This window comes from Rhinopithecus roxellana, chromosome 20, assembly GCF_007565055.1.
Source record: "Rhinopithecus roxellana isolate Shanxi Qingling chromosome 20, ASM756505v1, whole genome shotgun sequence".
NCBI lineage: Eukaryota > Metazoa > Chordata > Mammalia > Primates > Cercopithecidae > Rhinopithecus > Rhinopithecus roxellana.
The window spans coordinates 63,196,262-63,214,834 of NC_044568.1; the positions used below are offsets into that span (position 1 = coordinate 63,196,262).

At 47.0% G+C, this 18,573-nt stretch overlaps 1 protein-coding gene across 1 annotated transcript in view; it reads left to right on the top strand.

The window, feature by feature from the left end:
• Positions 1 to 9,589: 9,589 nt before the first annotated feature.
• WDR59 (WD repeat domain 59) overlaps positions 9,590 to 18,573 on the top strand; it is a 117,011-nt gene continuing 108,027 nt past the window's right edge. The window contains 1 exon segment of the mRNA XM_010382963.2: positions 9,590 to 9,772. Within this exon segment, the coding sequence (XP_010381265.2) occupies positions 9,719 to 9,772 (54 nt within the window). The 5' untranslated portion in view covers positions 9,590 to 9,718.

Consider the following 18,573-nt stretch of genomic DNA (forward strand, 5'->3'; position numbering starts at 1 on the left):
ACAAGATATCTTGAAGGGAGTGGTTACAGGTCATAGGTGGATTCTAAGATTTTCTGATTGGCAATTGGTTGAAAGAGTTCAACTGTGTCTAAAGACGTGAAGTCAGTAGAAAGAAATGTTTGAGTTAAGATGAGGGAGGATTGCTTAAGCCTGGGAAGTTGAGGCTGCAGTAAACTGAGATGGCACAATTGCCACTGCACTCCAGCGTGAAATTCAGTCTCCAAAACACATATAAAAAATTTGATTTTGGCCGGGCGCGGTGGCTCAAGCCTGTAATCCCAGCACTTTGGGAGGCCCAGACGGGCGGATCACGAGGTCGGGAGATCGAGACCATCCTGGCTAACACGGTGAAACCCCGTCTCTACTAAAACAAGACTCCGTCTCAGAAAAAAAAAAAAAAAAAAAAAAAAAAAAATTGATTTTGATTTTGTTTGATTTTTTTTGTCAACATGGAAAGAACATTTACATGGGGATCTCAGGGTGAACAGCAATGAAGAAGCAGCCAGAGAGCTCTGGATGTTGCTCCCCAGAGTCCCCACTTTCTTTTTTCTTTTTTTCTTTTTTTTTCTTTTTTCTTTTTCTTTTTCTTTTTTTTTTTTTTGAGACAGAGTCTCACTCCGTCACCCAGGCTGGAGTGCCATGGCTCGATCTGGGCTCACTGCAACCTCTGCCTCCTGGGTTCAAGTGATTCTCCTGCCTCAGCCTCCCGAGTAGTTGGGATTACAGGGCACCTGCCACCACGCCCGGCTATTTTTGTGTTTTTACTCGAGATGGGGGTTTCTCCACGTTGGCCAGGCTGGTCTCAAACTCCTGACCTCAGGTAATCCACCCGCCTTGGCCTCCCAAAGTGCTGGGATTACAGGCGTGAGCCACTGCACCTGGCCGAGTCCCTACTATTTCATGACAGTGTCATGACATATGGGTGGGAGACTCCAAAGCAGGACCTGAGGGGGCAATTGGAAAGGTTCTCCTGTTCCCTCTCCCCAAAGTTATGCTGGGCCTTTTTCCTACTTAAGAAAAGAAAAAAAAAAATTGGAAGAACAGAGTGCACCACGGACTTGAAAACCAAAGAACCATCTTTGCCTATGAACCATGACAGGCAGATTTTGAGAACTAGATAAGTATGAACTAAAGAGGTGGGAGTGGGGGAGGGTTGCAGAAATGCTCAGGCACGATGATCTTAGATCCCACTCATTTTGGTGGGAAGCAAATTACCAAGCTATGTATACATAGAGAGCTTTAGAAGAGCTATGTCTCTATCTGTATCTATGTCCAAAGTAAAACTCAAATGCCTAAGCAGGACTCTTTTTTTTTTTTTGAGACAGAGTCTCGCTCTGTTGCCCAGGCTGGAGTGCAGTGACCCTATATCTGCTCACTGCAAACTCCACCTCCTGGGTTCAAGTGATTCTTCTGCCTCAGCCTCCCGAGTAGCTGGGATTACAGGTGCTCGCCACCATGCAGGGCTAATTTTTGTGTATATATATATATATATATATATATTTTGAGACAAAGTCTTGCTCTGTTGCCCAGGCTGGAGTGCAGTAGCTCGATCTTGGCTCACTGCAACCTCTGTGTCCCAGGTTCACGAGATTCTCCTGCCTCAGCCTCCCAAGTAGTTGGGATTACAGGGCACCTGCCACCACACCCGGCTATTTTTGTATTTTTAGTAGAGATGGGGTTTCACTGTGTTGGCCAGGCTGATCTCGAACTCCTGACCTCAAGACATCAGCCGGCCTGGGGCTCTCAAAGTGCTGGGATTATAGGTGTGAGCCATGGCACCTGGCCAGCAGGGCTCTTCTTAGTCAGCCCTTTTCAACTTTCCTAGTTGTTCTTCTTCTTTGCTTCTTTTTTATGTTTTATTAAAAAAAAAAAGGTCCGGGCGCGGTGGCTCAAGCCTGTAATCCCAGCACTTTGGGAGGCCGAGACGGGTGGATCACGAGGTCAGGAGATTGAGACCATCCTGGCTAACATGGTGAAACCCCGTCTCTACTAAAAAATACAAAAATCTAGCTGGGCGAGGTGACGGGCGCCTGTAGTCCCAGCTACTCGGGAGGCTGAGGCAGGAGAATGGCGTAAACCCGGGAGGCGGAGCTTGCAGTGAGCTGAGATCCGGCCACTGCACTCCAGTCCTGGCGACAGAGCGAGACTCCGTCTCAAAAAAAAAAAAAAAAAAAAAAAAGACCAGGTTCCACCATTTTGCCCAGACTGGCCTTGAACTTCTGGCCTCAAACAATCCTCCCTACTTGACTTCCAAAAGTTCTGGGATTACAGGTGTAAACCACAGTACCTGGCCTGTTAGTCAGTTATTCAACAGATATTTATTTATTTATTTATTATTTTACTTTAAGTTCTAAGGTACATGTGCACAACGTGCAGGTTTGTTACCTATGTATACACGTGCCATGTTGGTGTGCTGCCCCCATTAACTCGTTATTTACATTAGGTATATATCCTAATGCTATCCCTCCCCCCTCCCCCCTCCCCCCATCCCCTGGCAGGCCCCAGTGTGTGATGTTCCCCACCCTGTCTGTGTCCATGTGTTCTCATTGTTCAATTCCCATCTATAAGTGAGAACATGTGGTATGTAGTTTTCTGTCCTTGTGATGGTTTGCTCAGAATGATGGTTTCCAGCTTCATCCATGTCCCTATAAAGGACATAAACTCATCCTTTTTTATGGCTGCATAATATTCCATGGTGTATATGTGCCACATTTTCTTAATCCAGTCTATCATTGATGGACATTTGGGTTGGTTCCAAGTCTTTGCTATTGTGAATAGTGCCACAATAAACATACGTGTGCATGTGTCTTTATAGCAACATGATTTATAATCCTTTGGGTATATGCCCAGTAACGGGATGGCTGGGTCAAATGGTATTTCTAGTTCTAGATCCTTGAGGAATCGCCACACTGTCTTCCACAATGGTTGAACCAGTTTACAGTCCCACCAATAGTGTAAAAGCTATTTATCCATATCTTCTCCAGCACCTGTTGTTTCCTGACTTTTTTTTTTTTTTTTTTTTTGGAGACGGAGTCTCGCTCTGTCGCCTGGGCTGGAGTGCAGTGCCAGATCTCAGCTCATCGCAAGCTCCACCTCCCTGGTTTATATGCCATTCTCCTGCCTCAGCCTCCCGAGTAGCTGGGACTACAGGCGCCCGTCACCTCGCCCGGCTAGATTTTTGTATTTTTTAGTAGAGACGGGGTTTCACCATGTTAGCCAGGATGGTCTCAATCTCCTGACCTCGTGATCCACCCGTCTCGGCCTCCTAAAGTGCTGGGATTACAGGCTTGAGCCACCGCGCCCGGCCGTTTCCTGACTTTTTAATGATCACCATTCTAACTGGTGTGAGATGGTATCTCATTGTGGTTTTGATTTGCATTTCTCTGATGGCGAGTGATGATGAGCATTTTTTCATGTGTCTGTTGGCTGCATAAATGTCTTCTTTTGAGAAGTGTCTGCTCGTATCCTTCACCCACTTTTTGATGAGGTTGTTTGATTTTTTCTTGTAAATTTGTTAAAGCTTTTTTATAGATTCTGGATATTAGCCCTTTGTCACATGGGTAGATTGTAAAAATTTTCTCCTATTCTGTAGGTTTCCTGTTCACTCTGATGGTAGTTTCTTTTGCTGTGCAGTAGCTCTTTAGTTTAATTAGATCCCATTTGTCAATTTTGGCTTTTGTTGCCATTGCTTTTGGTGTTTTAGTTATAAAGTCCTTGCCCATACCTATGGCCTGAATGGTATTGCTTAGGTTTTCTTCTAGGGTCTTTATGGTTTTAGGTCTAACATTTAAGTCTTTAATCCATCTTGAATTGATTTTTGTATAAGGTGTAAGGAAGGGATCCAGTTTCAGCTTTCTACATATGGCCAGCCAGTTTTCCCAGCACCATTTATTAAATAGGGAATCCTTTCCCCATTTCTTGTTTTTGTCAGGTTTGTCAAAGATCAGATGGTTGTAGATGTGTGGTATTATTTCTGAGGGCTCTATTCTGTTCCACTAGTCTATATCTCTGTTTTGGTGCCAGTACCATGCTGTTTTGGTTACTATAGCTTTGTAGCATAGTTTGAAGTCAGGTAACGTGATGCCTCCAGCTTTGTTCTTTTGGCTTAGGATTCTCTTGGCAATGCAGGCTCTTTTTGGGTTCCATGTGAACTTTAAAGTAGTTTTTTCCAATTCTGTGAAGAAAGTCATTGGTAGCTTGATGGGGATGGCATTGAATCTGTAAATTACCTTGGGCAGTGTGGCCATTTTCATGATATTGATTCTGCCTCTCCACGAGCATGGAATGTTCTTCCATCTGTTTGTGTCCTCTTTTATTTCGCTGAGCAGTGGTTTGTAGTTCTCCTTGAAGAGGTCCTTCACATCCCTTGTAAGTTGGATTCCTAGGTATTTTACTCTCTTTGAAGCAATTGTAATGGGAGTTCACTCATGACTGGGCTCTCTGTTTGTCTGTTATTGGTGTATAGAAATGCTTGTGAGTTTTGCACATTGATTTTATCCTGGGACTTTGGTGAAGTTGCTTGTCAGCTTAAGGAGATTTTGGGCTGAGACGATGGGGTTTTCTAAATATACAATCGTGTCATCATTATTCAGCAGGTTTTTATTGTGTACCTACTACATCCTAGTGTTGACCTAAAAGGGGGAAGCTGAGGCAAAATGAATATAAGCAGAGAATGTATTTGGGCCAAGCTTGAGAAAACAATGTAGGAACATAGATTCAAGTTGCCCTGAATACACACTCCAGTTAGCAACAATTACAGTCGGTTTCTTTTATTTTTTTGGCTTTTTTTTTTTGAGACGGAGTCTCACTTTGCACCCAGGCTGAAATGCAATGGCGCGATCTCGGCTCACTGAAACCTCTGCCTCGTGGGTTCAACCAATTCTCCTGCCTCAGCCTCCCAAGTAGCTGGGATTACAGGCACGTGCTAGCATGCCCTGCTAATTTTTGTGCTTTTAGTAGAGACAGGGTTTCACCATGTTGGCCAAGCTGGTCTTGAACTCCTGACCTCAAGTGATCTGCCCGCCTCCGCCTCCCAAAGTGCTGGGATTACAGGCGTGAGCCACTGCATCTGGCCTAACGTGGGTTTCTAAAGAAAAAGAAGGGGCAGCTCCTAAGGTCTTTACTAAGAATTTACATCAAAATAACATAAGCTACAGATTGGCTATACGTTGTTCTTTGTATCACAAATTCCAGAAACATGAAGATAATGGATAAGTCAGGAATAAAATGACTTTATTTTAATTTTAAATTTTTTTTTTTTTTTTTTTTGAGACGGAGTCTTGCTCTGTCACCCAAACTGGAGTGTAGTGGCCAGATCTCGGCTCACTGCAAGCTCCGCCTTTCGGGTTCCCGCCATTCTCCTGCCTCAGCCTGCCGAGTAGCTGGGACTACAGGCGCCCGCCACCTCGCCCAGCTAGTTTTTTGTATTTTTTAGTAGAGACGGGGTTTCTTTTTTTTTTTTTTTTTTTTTTTTTTTTTTGAGACGGAGTCTCGCTCTGTCGCCCAGGCTGCAGTGCAGTGGCCGGATCTCAGCTCACTGCAAGCTCCGCCTCCCGGGTTTACGCCATTCTCTCGCCTCAGCCTCCCGAGTAGCTGGGACTACAGGTGCCCGCCATCTCGCCCGGCTAATTTTTTGTATTTTTTTAGTAGAGACGGGGTTTCACCATGTTAGCCAGGATGGTCTCGATCTCCTGACCTCGTGATCCGCCCGTCTCGGCCTCCCAAAGTGCTGGGATTACAGGCTTGAGCCACCGCGCCCGGCCGAGACGGGGTTTCACCAGGTTAGCCAGGATGGTCTCGATCTCCTGACCTTGTGATTCACCCGTCTCGGCCTCCCAAAGTGCTGGGATTACAGGCTTGAGCCACCGCGCCCGGCCGTAATTTTAAATTTTTTTTAGAGACAGGGTTTTGTTCTGTCACCCAGGCTGGAGCACAGTGGCGCGATAGTAGCTCATTGCAGCCTCAACTTCCCAGACTCAAGCAGTTCTCTCACCTCAGCCTCCCATGTAGTTGGACTACAGATGCATGCCACCACGGCTGGCTAATTTAAATTTTTTTTTTTTTTTTTTTTTTTTTTTTTTTTTTTTTTTTTAGAGATGGGTCTTGCCATGTAGTCCAGGCTGGTCTCGAACTCCTGGATTTAAACGATTCTCTCAAATAGCAGGTGTGAGCGAATATATCCAGCCTTTGTTCACACTCTTAATGTTGAGGTGTTTTTTGTTTTGTTTTTGTTTTTGTTTTTCATAGTGTACCATATCAATATCTTAACATTATACTGAAAAGCTCAGATGTCGCGCCAGACATGATGGCTCAGACCTGTAATCCCAGCACTTTGGGAGGCCGAGGTGGGCGGATCACGAGGTCAGGAGATTGAGACCATCCTGGCTAACACGGTGAAACCCCGTCTCTACTAAAAATACAAAAAAATTAGCTGGTTGTGGTGGCGGGCACCAGTAGTCCCAGCTATTCGGGAAGCTGAGGCAGGAGAATGGCATGAACCTGGGAAGCAGAGCTTGCAGTGAGCCGAGATAGCACCACTGCACTCCAGCCTGGGCGATAGAGGAAGACTCCGTCTCAAAACAAACAAATAAACAAACAAAACACAAAGAAAAAGAAAAGCTCAGATGTCATGTTCTTCGGGATTTCAAGATGCCATTTCGGGTCGTCCATTCAGGCTCTTCTCTCCTGCCATATTGCCTGCAAGTCTATTATAATATACAAGTCATTCTGCCAAGCACATTCCTATTGTAGAGTAACCAATTGTCTCAGTTTGCCTGGAAATTACAGGTTTCCTGGGATGCAAGACGTTTTGGTGATGCAGTGCTAAAATATGAAAAGGGATCAGGCATGGTGGCTCATGCCTACAGTCCCAGCTACTCCAGAGGCTGAGGCTGGAGGGTCATTTGCTTGAAGTCACTAGTTTGAAACCACCCTGGGCAACACAGCAAGACCATCTCTACAAAAAGTAAACAACAATAACAACAACAACAACAACAAAACATAGCTGGGCATAGTAACACATGCCTGTAGTCCCAGTTACTGGGGAGGCTGAGGCAGGAGGATTGCTTGGGCCCAGGAGTTGGAGGCTGTGGTGAGCTATGCTTGCACCACTGCACTCCAGCCTCGGTGACAGAATGAGACCCTGTTTCCAAAAAAATGAAAATAAAACGTGGAAAAGGTCCAGGCAACAAGTTAGTCACCCTAATTCAAGTCTGTCTTCCCCTTTACACCCAATACTCCAGGAGGGAAGAGACCACACTTTCTTATCTCTATTCATACAGTGACTTGCACATACAAATAGTGATAATATTAACAACAGCAACAGTTTTATTTGATTTTTATTGATTTCCTGGCTTCTAGAATGGAATTAATAGTTCACAGTTGAGCATTTTCTACATCCCAGGCCCTGTGCTTAGTTCCTTATAACAACCGAAAGAGGTAAACCATTTTTCCCTTCTGTAGGGAAACTGAGACTAAACCAGTTAAATCAACATTTAAGAGCGTGGGGCTGAAGAGGAAACTTAATTATCACCCAACATGTTAGTACAGTGGTTCTCAAACTTTTTGATCTCGGAATCCCTTTTCTCTGCTGTTAAAAATTACTGAATACCCCAAAAAACTTTTTTTTGACAAGTTCTTGCTCTGTTGTCCAGCCTGGAGTACAGTAAGGCGATCCTAGCTTACTGCAGCCTCCTTCTGTGCTCAAGCCATCCGTCTACCTCAGCCTCCCAAAGTGCTGGGATTACAGGCATCAGCCACTGCGTCCGGCCCCCCAAAATTTTTTTATTTTATTTTATTTTATTTTTTTTTTGAGACGGAGTCTTGCTCTGTCGCCTGGGCTGGAGTGCAGTGGCCAGATCTCAGCTCACTGCAAGCTCCGCCTCCCGGGTTTACGCCATTCTCCTGCCTCAGCCTCCCGAGTAGCTGGGACTACAGGCGCCCGCCACCTCGCCCGGCTAGTTTTTTTTTTTTTTTTTTTTTTTTTTTTGTATTTTTTAGTAGAGACAGGGTTTCACCGTGTTAGCCAGGATGGTCTCGAACTCCTGACCTCGTGATCTGCCCGTCTCGGCCTCCCAAAGTGCTGGGATTACAGGCTTGAGCCACCGCGCCCGGCCCGGCCCCCAAAAACTTTTATATGTAGTATACAGAATTTAAAAAATGTATTTATTCATTATTTCATTTAAGCATTAATTCACGTGAATACCTTTTAAAATGAAAAAGAACCATGTTTTCCAAAATAAAACAAAAAATTCTGGCAAATCTGTTTTAATATTAGGCTTATTAGAAAACAGTGGCCGGGCGCGGTGGCTCACGCCTGTAATCCCAGCACTTTGGGAGGCCGAGGAGGGCGGATCACGAGGTCAGGAGATCCAGACCATCCTGGCTCACACGGTGAAACTCCGTCTCTACTAAAAATACAAACAAATTAGCCAGGTGTAGTGCCGGCCACCTGTAGTCCCAGCTACTCGGGAGGCTGAGGCAGGAGAATGGCGTGAACCCGGGAGGCGGAGCTTGCAGTGAGCGGAGATCGCGCCACTGCACTCCAGCCTGGGCGACTAAGCGAGACTACGTCTCAAAAAAAAAAAAAGAAAAGAAAAGAAAAGAAAAGAAAAAAAAAGAGCTGGATTGTTGGAGGGGGTATAGCTCAGAGGTAGAGCATTGGATCAAGAAAACAGCTGGATTCTCACAATTAAATCTACCTTCATTGTTACCGGAGGCGCTGCTGTATTGTATGAAACAATACATTGCACATTCAGACTTTAACATATCTCCATGGGAATCGGGATAGGCATAAGGAGAAGAGGTATATTCTGTTTGCACGAACGTTGATTTTTTTTCCCCCCCAGACGGAGTCTCGCTGTTGTCACCCAGGCTGGAGTACAATGGTGCGATCTCGGCTCACTGCAATCTCCGCCTCCCTGGTTCAAGCTATTCTCCTGTCCCAGCCTCCCAAGTAGCTGGGATTACAGGCGCCCGCCACCGCACCCGGCTAATTTGTTTTTTTTTTTTTTGAGACGAGTCTCACTCTGTCGCCCAGGCTGGGGTGCAGTGGTGTGATCTCGGCTCACTGCAACTTCCGCCCTCCGAGTTCAAGTGATTCTCCTGCCTCAGCCTCCCGAGTAGCTGGGATTACAGGTGTCTGCCACCGCGCCCGGCTATAATTTTTGTATTTTTAGTAGGGACGTGGTTTCACCATGTTGATTAGGCTGGTCTTGAACTCCTGACCTAGGCCTCCCAAAGTGCTGGGATTACAGGCGTGAGCCACCGCACCCGCCCCGAACGTTGATTTTGATTTGTAGACTGGGTCTGAACGAATGCTGGGGACTCCAGCGAGGAGCTAGTGAGGACAACAGGAACCTCACCCAAACCTGCGAGCCCGGGTCACCCACGCTTACTCGAGCTTGGACTACAACTCCCGGCAGAGCTCGCGGTAGGGGGAGTGCCCGCAACCGCGAGGAGCTTTGGTGACTCAAACCGAGTGACGGAAGTGAGCGAGGGCGTGCCTGTTTGTGGCAGGCGAGGTGCAGCAATTGGAGGAGCCAGGAAGAAGGGGCGGAGCCTGTGCTTGGGTCAACCAATGGCTTGCGTTCAGGAGCAACCGGGGTACGGGGCGTGTCCGGGCTGATTCTCCGGCTGTGTGGGGCGCACGGTCCCGGGATACTGGGAACCGCGGGGTGGGAGGGCTCCGTCCTGGGGCCGCGGCGGCCGGGCGGGGGAGATGGCGGCGCGATGGAGCAGCGAGAACGTGGTTGTAGAGTTTCGTGACTCCCAGGTGAGCTGGAGGCCGAGTGGAGCCGTCTGGGCATGCGTCCTCCCCGCTTCCCCTCCCCCACGCGGCTGCTTCCGTCCCGGGGGCTACGGGGAGACCCTCGGCCCCGAACTGAGGAGGTGGGCGGGCTGACCCGACCTCTTAGACCGGGCGGGAGAGGGAAGAAGACCATCGGGAGCCATCGGGGGCAATCGGGGCGGGCACGGACGGAGTTTCGGGGCTCTCCACGCGGGTAGGGGAGTGGGGTCCGCCTTGGGACACTGAGGCAGAGACTGCGCACCGTGAGTGCTGAGGAGAGGTTTCCCATGATCAGGGTGCGGAGCGAGGGGGTGACGGCTCCCCGAGGCCCTAGCCGCGTTTGGCGACTTCAAGCAAGTCGCGAGACTCCTTAGAGCTTCAGCTGCGTGGACTTTTAACCCTGTTGGGGTGAATTAGTTGAAACACTGTTTGCAAAGTGCCTGTTGCAGTGTCTACGCGATAAAGTGGGTCTTAATGCCATCAGAGTGGAAAATACCGTGTAGTGGATAGGAGCGACACTGCACGTGTTGCCCGAGTTCGAATCCCGCAACCCCTACCCTGTCATCACTTCCTACACGTTAGTTTTCTCACCTGTAGAAGGGAGATCGTCGTACTTACAAGATTGGCCTAAATATTTTATTTTTTAATTTTCTATTTTATTTTATTTGAGACAGGGTCTCGCTCTGTCACCCAGGCTTGAGTGCTGAGGCGGGAATCACTGCTCATTTCAGCCTTGACCTCCCAGGCTCAAACTATCCTCCCACCTCAGCCTCCCCAGTAGCTGGGACTGCAGGCGCACGCCACCACTTCCGCCTAAATTTTTCATTTTTTTGTGGAGACGGGGTCTTCCTATGTTGTCCAGGCTGGTATGGAACTTCTGAACTCAAGTGACCCCCCGCCTCAGCCTCCCAAAGTGTCGGGATTACAGGTGTGATCCACTGAGCACAGGCTCGAGTGAAGATTTTATGTGGTCATATGTTTAGGATATGTGGCACAGTGAAGTGTGCGTGGTAACCCTCAAGAAATGTTAGCACTTACTAGAGAGTTTTATCGTTTTTTCTTTGCCATGTCTTCCATATGCCAGGCCTCCTTCGAGGCGCTTTATCTATATCTTTTTCTGATTCATACAATAACCATGCAAGGTAAGTAGGTGTTATTCCTTTTTTCCAGAAGTGGATCCCAGTGACTTGGCTAAGGCTTCCTATAATGTGGCCAGTGCCATTGGGATTTGGATGCTGGATCTGACCCCAGAGCCCTGGTTTAGCTCATTAGACTGCTTTACTCATGGTGGGTAGCTCTGAACCTGTCATATACATCCCCTCTTCCCCAGTACCTAGGACAGTGTCTTGGTGATTCTCTTCAGTTTTCAATTTATTTGAAATTGAAAGAGTGATTCTCTTTCAATTTATTTACCTTTTTTATTTTTATTTTTTGAGGCAGAGTCTTGCTCTATGACCCAGGCTGTAGTGTAGTGGCATGATCTTGGTTCACTGCAACCTCTGCCTCCCAGGTTCAAATGATTCTTGTGTCTCAGCCTCCCGAGTAGCTGGAATTACAGGTGCGTGCCACCATGCCCGGCTAATTTTTGTGTTTTTTGTAGAGACGGGCTTTCACTATGTTGGCCAGGCTGGTCTTGAACTCCTGGCCTCAAGTGATCTGCCTTCCTTGGCCTCCCAAAGTGCTGGAATTACAAGTGTGAGCCACTGCCCCTGGCCTATTTACTTATTTTTTGTAGAGACAGGGTCTCGCTGTATTGCCCAGGTTGGTCTTGACCTGCTGGCCTCAGGCGATCCTCCCACTTTGGCCTCCCAAAATGATAGGATTACAGGTGTGACCCACTGTGCCTGGCCATTCTCTTCATTTATTCAACTAATATTTATCGAATACCTTCTGTGTGCCACACTTTTATTCACTCATTTATTCAACAAGGATTTACTGAGCTCCCATCAGGTATATACTGTGCCAGGCACAGGAGGTTGATACTGAAGGAGATCTGGATTAGTACAAGTGGGTGGTGTGGTTTCTTCTTTCCAAAACCCCATCCTGTCTTTTGCCAGAGGATGAGTGAGTGGAGGAGCTACCTACCAGTTTGCTCTGTGGTGCCCTCTGATCAGTAGCCTCCACTGAGAATTTGAGCAGTAGCATTTGGATTAAGGATCTCCAAGTACTGTCAGCACGGAGTCTCCATGAGTCCTGCTCTCCCTAGAGAGGCGCCAGACTCCTAGGGAAAAGGAACTGTATTCCTGTTTCCTTTCTTGTTAATTGCTTTCATTGGGGACTAGGACAAAATAGAATCGTGTATCATGCCTCTAAGCCTGCTAATTTGGAAGCTACTAATCTGCAAACCCTTTAATTCTCACAGAAACCCAGGTAGTCTCACCCCTGCCTCTTTATAGAGATGTAATTGAAGAGACCTGCAGAGAGAGTGCTGACACATATATTAGGATGCTATGAAGTTGTAGCAAATAATTAAATCTCAACAGCAGTTGTCATAGTAAGCGAACAAAGTAAATTGGGTAATTTTACTGGCTTATGGGAGTTTCTGTTTTTTTTGTTCTGATTTCTCTGTTTACATGCTAATTTATGTGAATTAGCATGGTTTTGTGGGTGATTCTGGTGATGATTGGAAGGGGCAGGAACCCATTTTATTTTATTTTATTTTATTTTATTTATTTATTTTTTTTGAGACGGAGTCTTGCTCTGCCACCCAGGCTGGAGTGCAGTGGCCGGATCTCAGCTCACTGCAAGCTCTGCCTCCCGGGTTTACGCCATTCTCCTGCCTCAGCCTCCCGAGTAGCTGGGACTACAGGCACCCGCCTCGTCGCTCGGCTAGTTTTTTGTATTTTTAAGTAGAGACGGGGTTTCACCGTATTAACCAGGATGGTCTCGATCTCCTGACCTCGTGATCCGCCCGTCTCGGCCTCCCAAAGTGCTGGGATTACAGGCTTGAGCCACCGCGCCCGGCAGGAACCCATTTTATTAACTATTTTGTTAATGTAGAAAGAAAAAGTTAAAACTCTTCATAATGCCTTTCTGAATAGGAACAATAAACTTTTCAAAACACTCTACATCTTTTATTTATTTTTTTATTTTATTATTTTTTTTTTGAGACGGAGTCTCGCTCTGTCGCCCGGGCTGGAGTGCAGTGGCCGGATCTCAGCTCACTGCAAGCTCCGCCTCCCGGGTTTACGCCATTCTCCTGCCTCAGCCTCCCGAGTAGCTGGGACTACAGACGCCCGCCACCTCGCCCGGCTAGCTTTTTGTACTTTTTAGTAGAGACGGGGTTTCACTGGGTTAGCCAGGATGGTCTCGATCTCCTGACCTCGTGATCCGCCCGTCTCGGCCTCCCAAAGTGCTGGGATTACAGGCTTGAGCCACCGCGCCCGGCCCACTCTACATCTTTTAAATAATAATTTTATTTAAAGTTTCTAATGAAAATATAAAAATTTCTTTCATTTTGCATTTTTTTTTTTTTAAATAGAAATAGGAGCCTCTGTATCTTGCCCAGGTGGTCTTGAACTCCTGGGTTCAAGCGATTCTCCTGGTGCAGCCTCCCAAAGTGCTGGGATTACAGGCCTGAGCCACTGTGCCTGGCCTAAAAAATATACATATATGGCCAGGCGTGGTGGCTCACACCTGTAATCCCACCACTTTGGGAGGTTGAGGTGGGCAGATCACCTGAGGTCAGGAGTTTGAGACCAGTCTGGCCAACATGGTGAAACCCTGTCTCTACTAAAGATACAAAAATTAGCCGGCTGTGGTGGTGTGCACCTATAATCCCGGCTACTTGGGAGGCTGAGGCAGGAGAATTGCTTGAATCTGGGAGGCAGAGGTTGCAGTGAGCCAAGATTTCACTACTGTACTGGGACTATAGGCACCTGCCACCACGCCCAGCTAATTTTTCATATTTTTTAGTAGAGATGGGGTTTCACCGTGCCAGCCAGGATGGTCTCCATCTCCTGACCCCGTGATCCACCTGCCTCGGCCTCCCAAAGTGCTGGGATTACAGGCGTGAGCCACCGCGCCCGGCCAGCCTCAACCTTATGGTATCAAGTGATCTTCCCACCTCAGTCTCCTGAGTAGCTGCGAATGCAGGTGCACACCACCAGGCCCTGCAATTTTTTGTGTGTTTTTCTGTAGAGATGGGGCTTTTACCGTGTTGCTCAGGCTGGTCTCAGACTCCTGAGCTCAAGTGATCCTCCCACCTTGGCCTAAAAATGTAAATTTTTTTTATTTTTGAGACGGAGTCTCACTCTGTTGCCCAGGCTAGAGTGCAGTGGCGTGATCTTGGCTTGCTGCCACCTCTGCTTCCTAGGTTCAAGTGCTTCTCCTGCCTCCTGAGTAGCTGGGATTACAGGTGTGCCCCACCACACCTGGCTAATTTTTATATTTTTAGTAAAGATAGGGTTTCGCCATATTGACCAGGCTGGTCTCGAACTGGTCTCGAACTCCTTACCTGAAGTGATCTGTCTGCCTCAGCCTCCCAAAGTGCTGCATTACAGATGTGAGCCATTACACCTGGTCTGAAAATAATTTTTTTTTTTTTTTTTTTTTGAGACGGAGTCTCGCTCTGTCGCCCGGGCTGGAGTGCAGTGGCCGGATCTCAGCTCACTGCAAGCTCCGCCTCCCGGGTTTATGCCATTCTCCTGCCTCAGCCTCCCGAGTAGCTGGGACTACAGGTGCCCGCTACCTCGCCCGGCTAGTTTTTTGTATTTTTTAGTAGAGACGGGGTTTCACCGTGTTAGCCAGGATGGTCTCGATCTCCTGACCTCGTGATCCGCCCGTCTCAGCCTCCCAAAGTGCTGGGATTACAGGCTTGAGCCACCGCGCCCGGCCTGAAAATAATTTTTAAAAATTAAAACTTTTAGATTTTTTGGCTGGGTGTGGGCTCATGCCTGTAATCCTAGCACTTTGGGAGGCCAAGGCAGGTGGATCACCTGAGGTCAGGAGTTTGAGACCAGCCTGGCCAACATGGTGAAACCCCGTCTCTACTAAAAATACAAAAATTAGCTAGGCGTGGTGGCGGGTGCCTGTAATTCCAGCTACTTGGGAGGCTGAGGCAGGAGAGTCGCTTGAACCTGGGAGGCGGAGGTTACAGCGAGCCGAGAGCGCACCATTGCACTCCAGCCTGGGCAACAAGAGCGAAACTCTGTCTCAAAAAAAAAAGAAGACTTAGATTTTTCAGAGGAATACCCCAGTCTGAAGTGTGAAAGTGTTTTTTATAGATTATAGAAGTGCCATTTACTTTATAAAACAATGCTTTGGGATATTCCTGTCACTAATTAATAATGAAGAACCTGTGCTGCTTGGCAACTACTGTGAAGTGGTTCCTGGCATCAACGAGTGTTAGCACCATAAGAACACTTAGGCCGGGCACGGTGGCGCACGCCTGTAATCCCACCACTTTGGGAGGCCAAGGCAGGCGGATCACCTGAGGTCAGGAGTCGAGACCAGCCTGGCTATCATGGTGAAGGCCTGTTTCTACTAAAAATACAAAAAACGTTAACCGGGCATGGTGGCGCGTGCCTGTAATCCCAGCTACTCTGGAGGCTGAGGCAGAAGAATCGCTTGAAGCTTGGCCGGGCGCGGTGGCTCAAGCCTGTAATCCCAGCATTTTGGGAGGCCGAGACGGGCGGATGACGAGGTCAGGAGATCGAGACCATACTGGCTAACATGGTGAAACCCCGTCTCTACTAAAAAATACAAAAAAAAAAAAAAAAAAAAAAAGAATCGCTTGAAGCTGGGAGGCGGAGGTTGCAGTGAGCCGAGATCGTGCCACTGCACTCCAGCCTGGGTGACAAGAGCAAGACTCTGTCTCCAAAAAAAAACAAAAAAAAAAACACGCACACACACACAAATACACAAGTAAGAGGTAATCTTCCAGAGCAATACTGTTTTGTAGACCTTCTAGTGATGATGGAAATGGGGCTAGTGTGTGACAGATGTATTTTCAATTTTATGACATTTTAATTGCCATTTAAATAGTCGCTGTGGCTAGTGGCTACGATATTGGAAAGTACAGTTCGGAGTACTGAGAAGTGTGGAGATTAGTTTTCACTCTCAAGGAAAGGTAAGATGCTGGAATGTGCAATTACAAGGCTAACCTAATGATATGTGCAAAAGCGCTGCGGTGGATGGCTCCTGTGTTGAAGAGAAGAACCGCAGACGCACGGTAGCTGCCTACTTCGTGTCTCCACTTCAGGATCTGCGAGAAAATCGAGCTCTGTATGTCCAAAGCAGCTGAACATACTTGGAAAAAACTCTTCCTGCACGCTAGCGTTTCCCTCTTCCATTTTATCTTCCGTATAGCCAGAGTGACTTTTTTTTTTTTAATCCAGGTTTATGCAGGTATAATTGTAGAGGCTGTTGGGTTTTGATAAATGGATGTAGTCATGTAACCACTGCTGTAATCATGATGTAGAATGTTTCCATCACTCCAAAGAGTTCCTTGGTGCCTCTGTGTACTCAGTCTCCCCCCCTTATCTCTGGCAGCTGCTGATGGGATTTCTGTAACAAATGAAATCATGTGATATGATGTGTAGCCTTTTGAATCTGGCTCTCCTTTTTGGTTTGTTTTGTTTTTTGAAGGGACAGAATCTTCCTCAGTTGCCCAGGCTGGAGTGCAGTTGCACAGTTCTTGCTCAGTGCAGCCTCCAGCTCTTGGGCTCAAGTGTCCTCCCATCTCAGCCTCCTGAATAACTGGGATGACAGGCATGTGCCACCAGGCCTAGCTCTTTTTTTTTTTTTTTTCTGAGATGGAGTCTCGCTCTGTCGCCAGGCTGGAGTACAGTGGCATGATCTTGGCTCACTGCAACCTCTGCCTCCTGGGTTCAAGCGATTCTCTGCCTCAGCCTCCCGAGTAGCTGGGATTACAGGTGCCCACCACCATGCCCGGCTAATGTTTGTATTTTTAGTAGAGACGGGGTTTCACTGACTTTTCCAGGCTGGTCTTGAACTCCTGACCTTGTGATCCACCCACTTTAGCCTCCCGAAGTGCTGGGATTACAGGCGTGAGCCACTGTGCCTGGCCAGGCCTGGCTAATTTTTAGAAAATTTTTATGGGGGTGGAATCTGGCTCTTCATGCCCAGGCTGGTCTTGAACTCCTGACCTCACACAGCCCTCCCACCTTGGCCTTCCAAAGTTTTGGGATTACAGGCATGAGCCACTACCCGACCTGGCTTCTTTTGCTTAGCCTAGTGCTTTTGAGATTCATTCTTGTTGTTGAACCTATCAGTTAGTCCATTCCTTCTCCTTGCTGAGTAGTGTTCCAGTGTATAGAGAGACTGCAATTTGTGTATTCATTCACCTGTTTATGGGCATTTAGTTTTTTTCCAGTTTTTAGTGACTGAAGAAAGCTGCTATAAGTAGATAAGTATCAAGGCCAATTTTTTAAATATACATTTTCGTATCCTCCTCAAAGAAGATCCTTCAGTGGCATTCTATTGCACTGGAAATAAAATATAAATTCCTTATTTTGGACTATTTTGTGTCCTGGTCTTTGCATGCTTCTCAGATTATTTCTTGTATCACATTGCTCCTATTTATTTCACTTTTCTTCTACCACAGTGTAAGCTGTGGGAGGATGGAGACCTTGTATTTTTGGCTCCTGTGTTCCTGCTGCCTAGAATAGTACTTAGGATGGAGCAGGTGCTCAACAAATATTTGTTGAATGAATAAATTTTAAAAACCAATGATGTCAGCTGTTCATGGTGGCTCACACCTGTAACCCCAGCACTTTGGGAGGCCGAGGCCAGTGGATCACCTGAGATCAGGAGTTCAAGACCAGCCTGGCCAACATGGTGAAACTGTGTCTCTATTAAAAATACAAAAAATTTGCTGGGTGTGGTGGTGGTCACCTGTAGTCCCAGTTGCTTGGGGAGCTGAGGCAAGAGAGTCGCTTGAACCCAGGAGGCAGAGGTTGCAGTAAGCTGAGATTGTGCCACTGCACTCCAGCCTGGGTGACAGAGAGAGACTGTCTCCAAAAAAAAAATAATAATAATAATGATTATGTCAACCAAGAATTCTAGCAGGAATTAGGAAAAAGTATTTAGGTGTCTACAGTTTTTTTTTTTTTTTTTTTGAGACAGAGTTTCACTCTTGTCGCCCAGGCTGGAGTGCAGTGGCTCCATCTCGGCTCACCACATCCTCTGCCTCCTGGGTTCAAGCGATTCTCCTGCCTCAGCCTCCTGAGTAGCTGGGATTACAGGTGCGTGCCGTCACACCCGGCTAATTTTTTGTATTTTTAGTAGAGACTGGGTTTCGCCATGTTGGGCAGGCTGGTCTCGAACTCCTGACCTCAGGTGATCTACCTCCCTCGGCCTCCCAAAGTGCTGGGATTACAGGTGTGAGCCATTGCGCTGGCTTTCCTAGTTTTCAATGACTTTGACAGTTTTAAGGAGTACCAGTCAGGTGTTTTGTAGAATGTTCCTCAGTTGGGGTTTGTTTGATGTTTTCCCATGAGTAGATCAAGATTATAGATTTTGGGATGAAGATCCTGGAGATAAAGTGCCCAGTCTTACCACACCATGTCAGGGGTTATGAATATGACGTGTCACTGCTGGTGTTATCTTGAGCACCTGGCCGAGGTAGTGTTTGTCAGGTTTCTCTACTGTAAACAGACTCTTTTTGCCCTTTTTCTGTCTTTGGAAGACAGTCTCCAAATGTAGCCCGTACTTGAAGAGTGGGGAGTTAATCTCTCTTATTTATTTACTTATTCAGTCATTTGTTTATATCAGTATGAATTTACAGAAATTTATTTTATACTTCGTATTATAATCCAGTATAA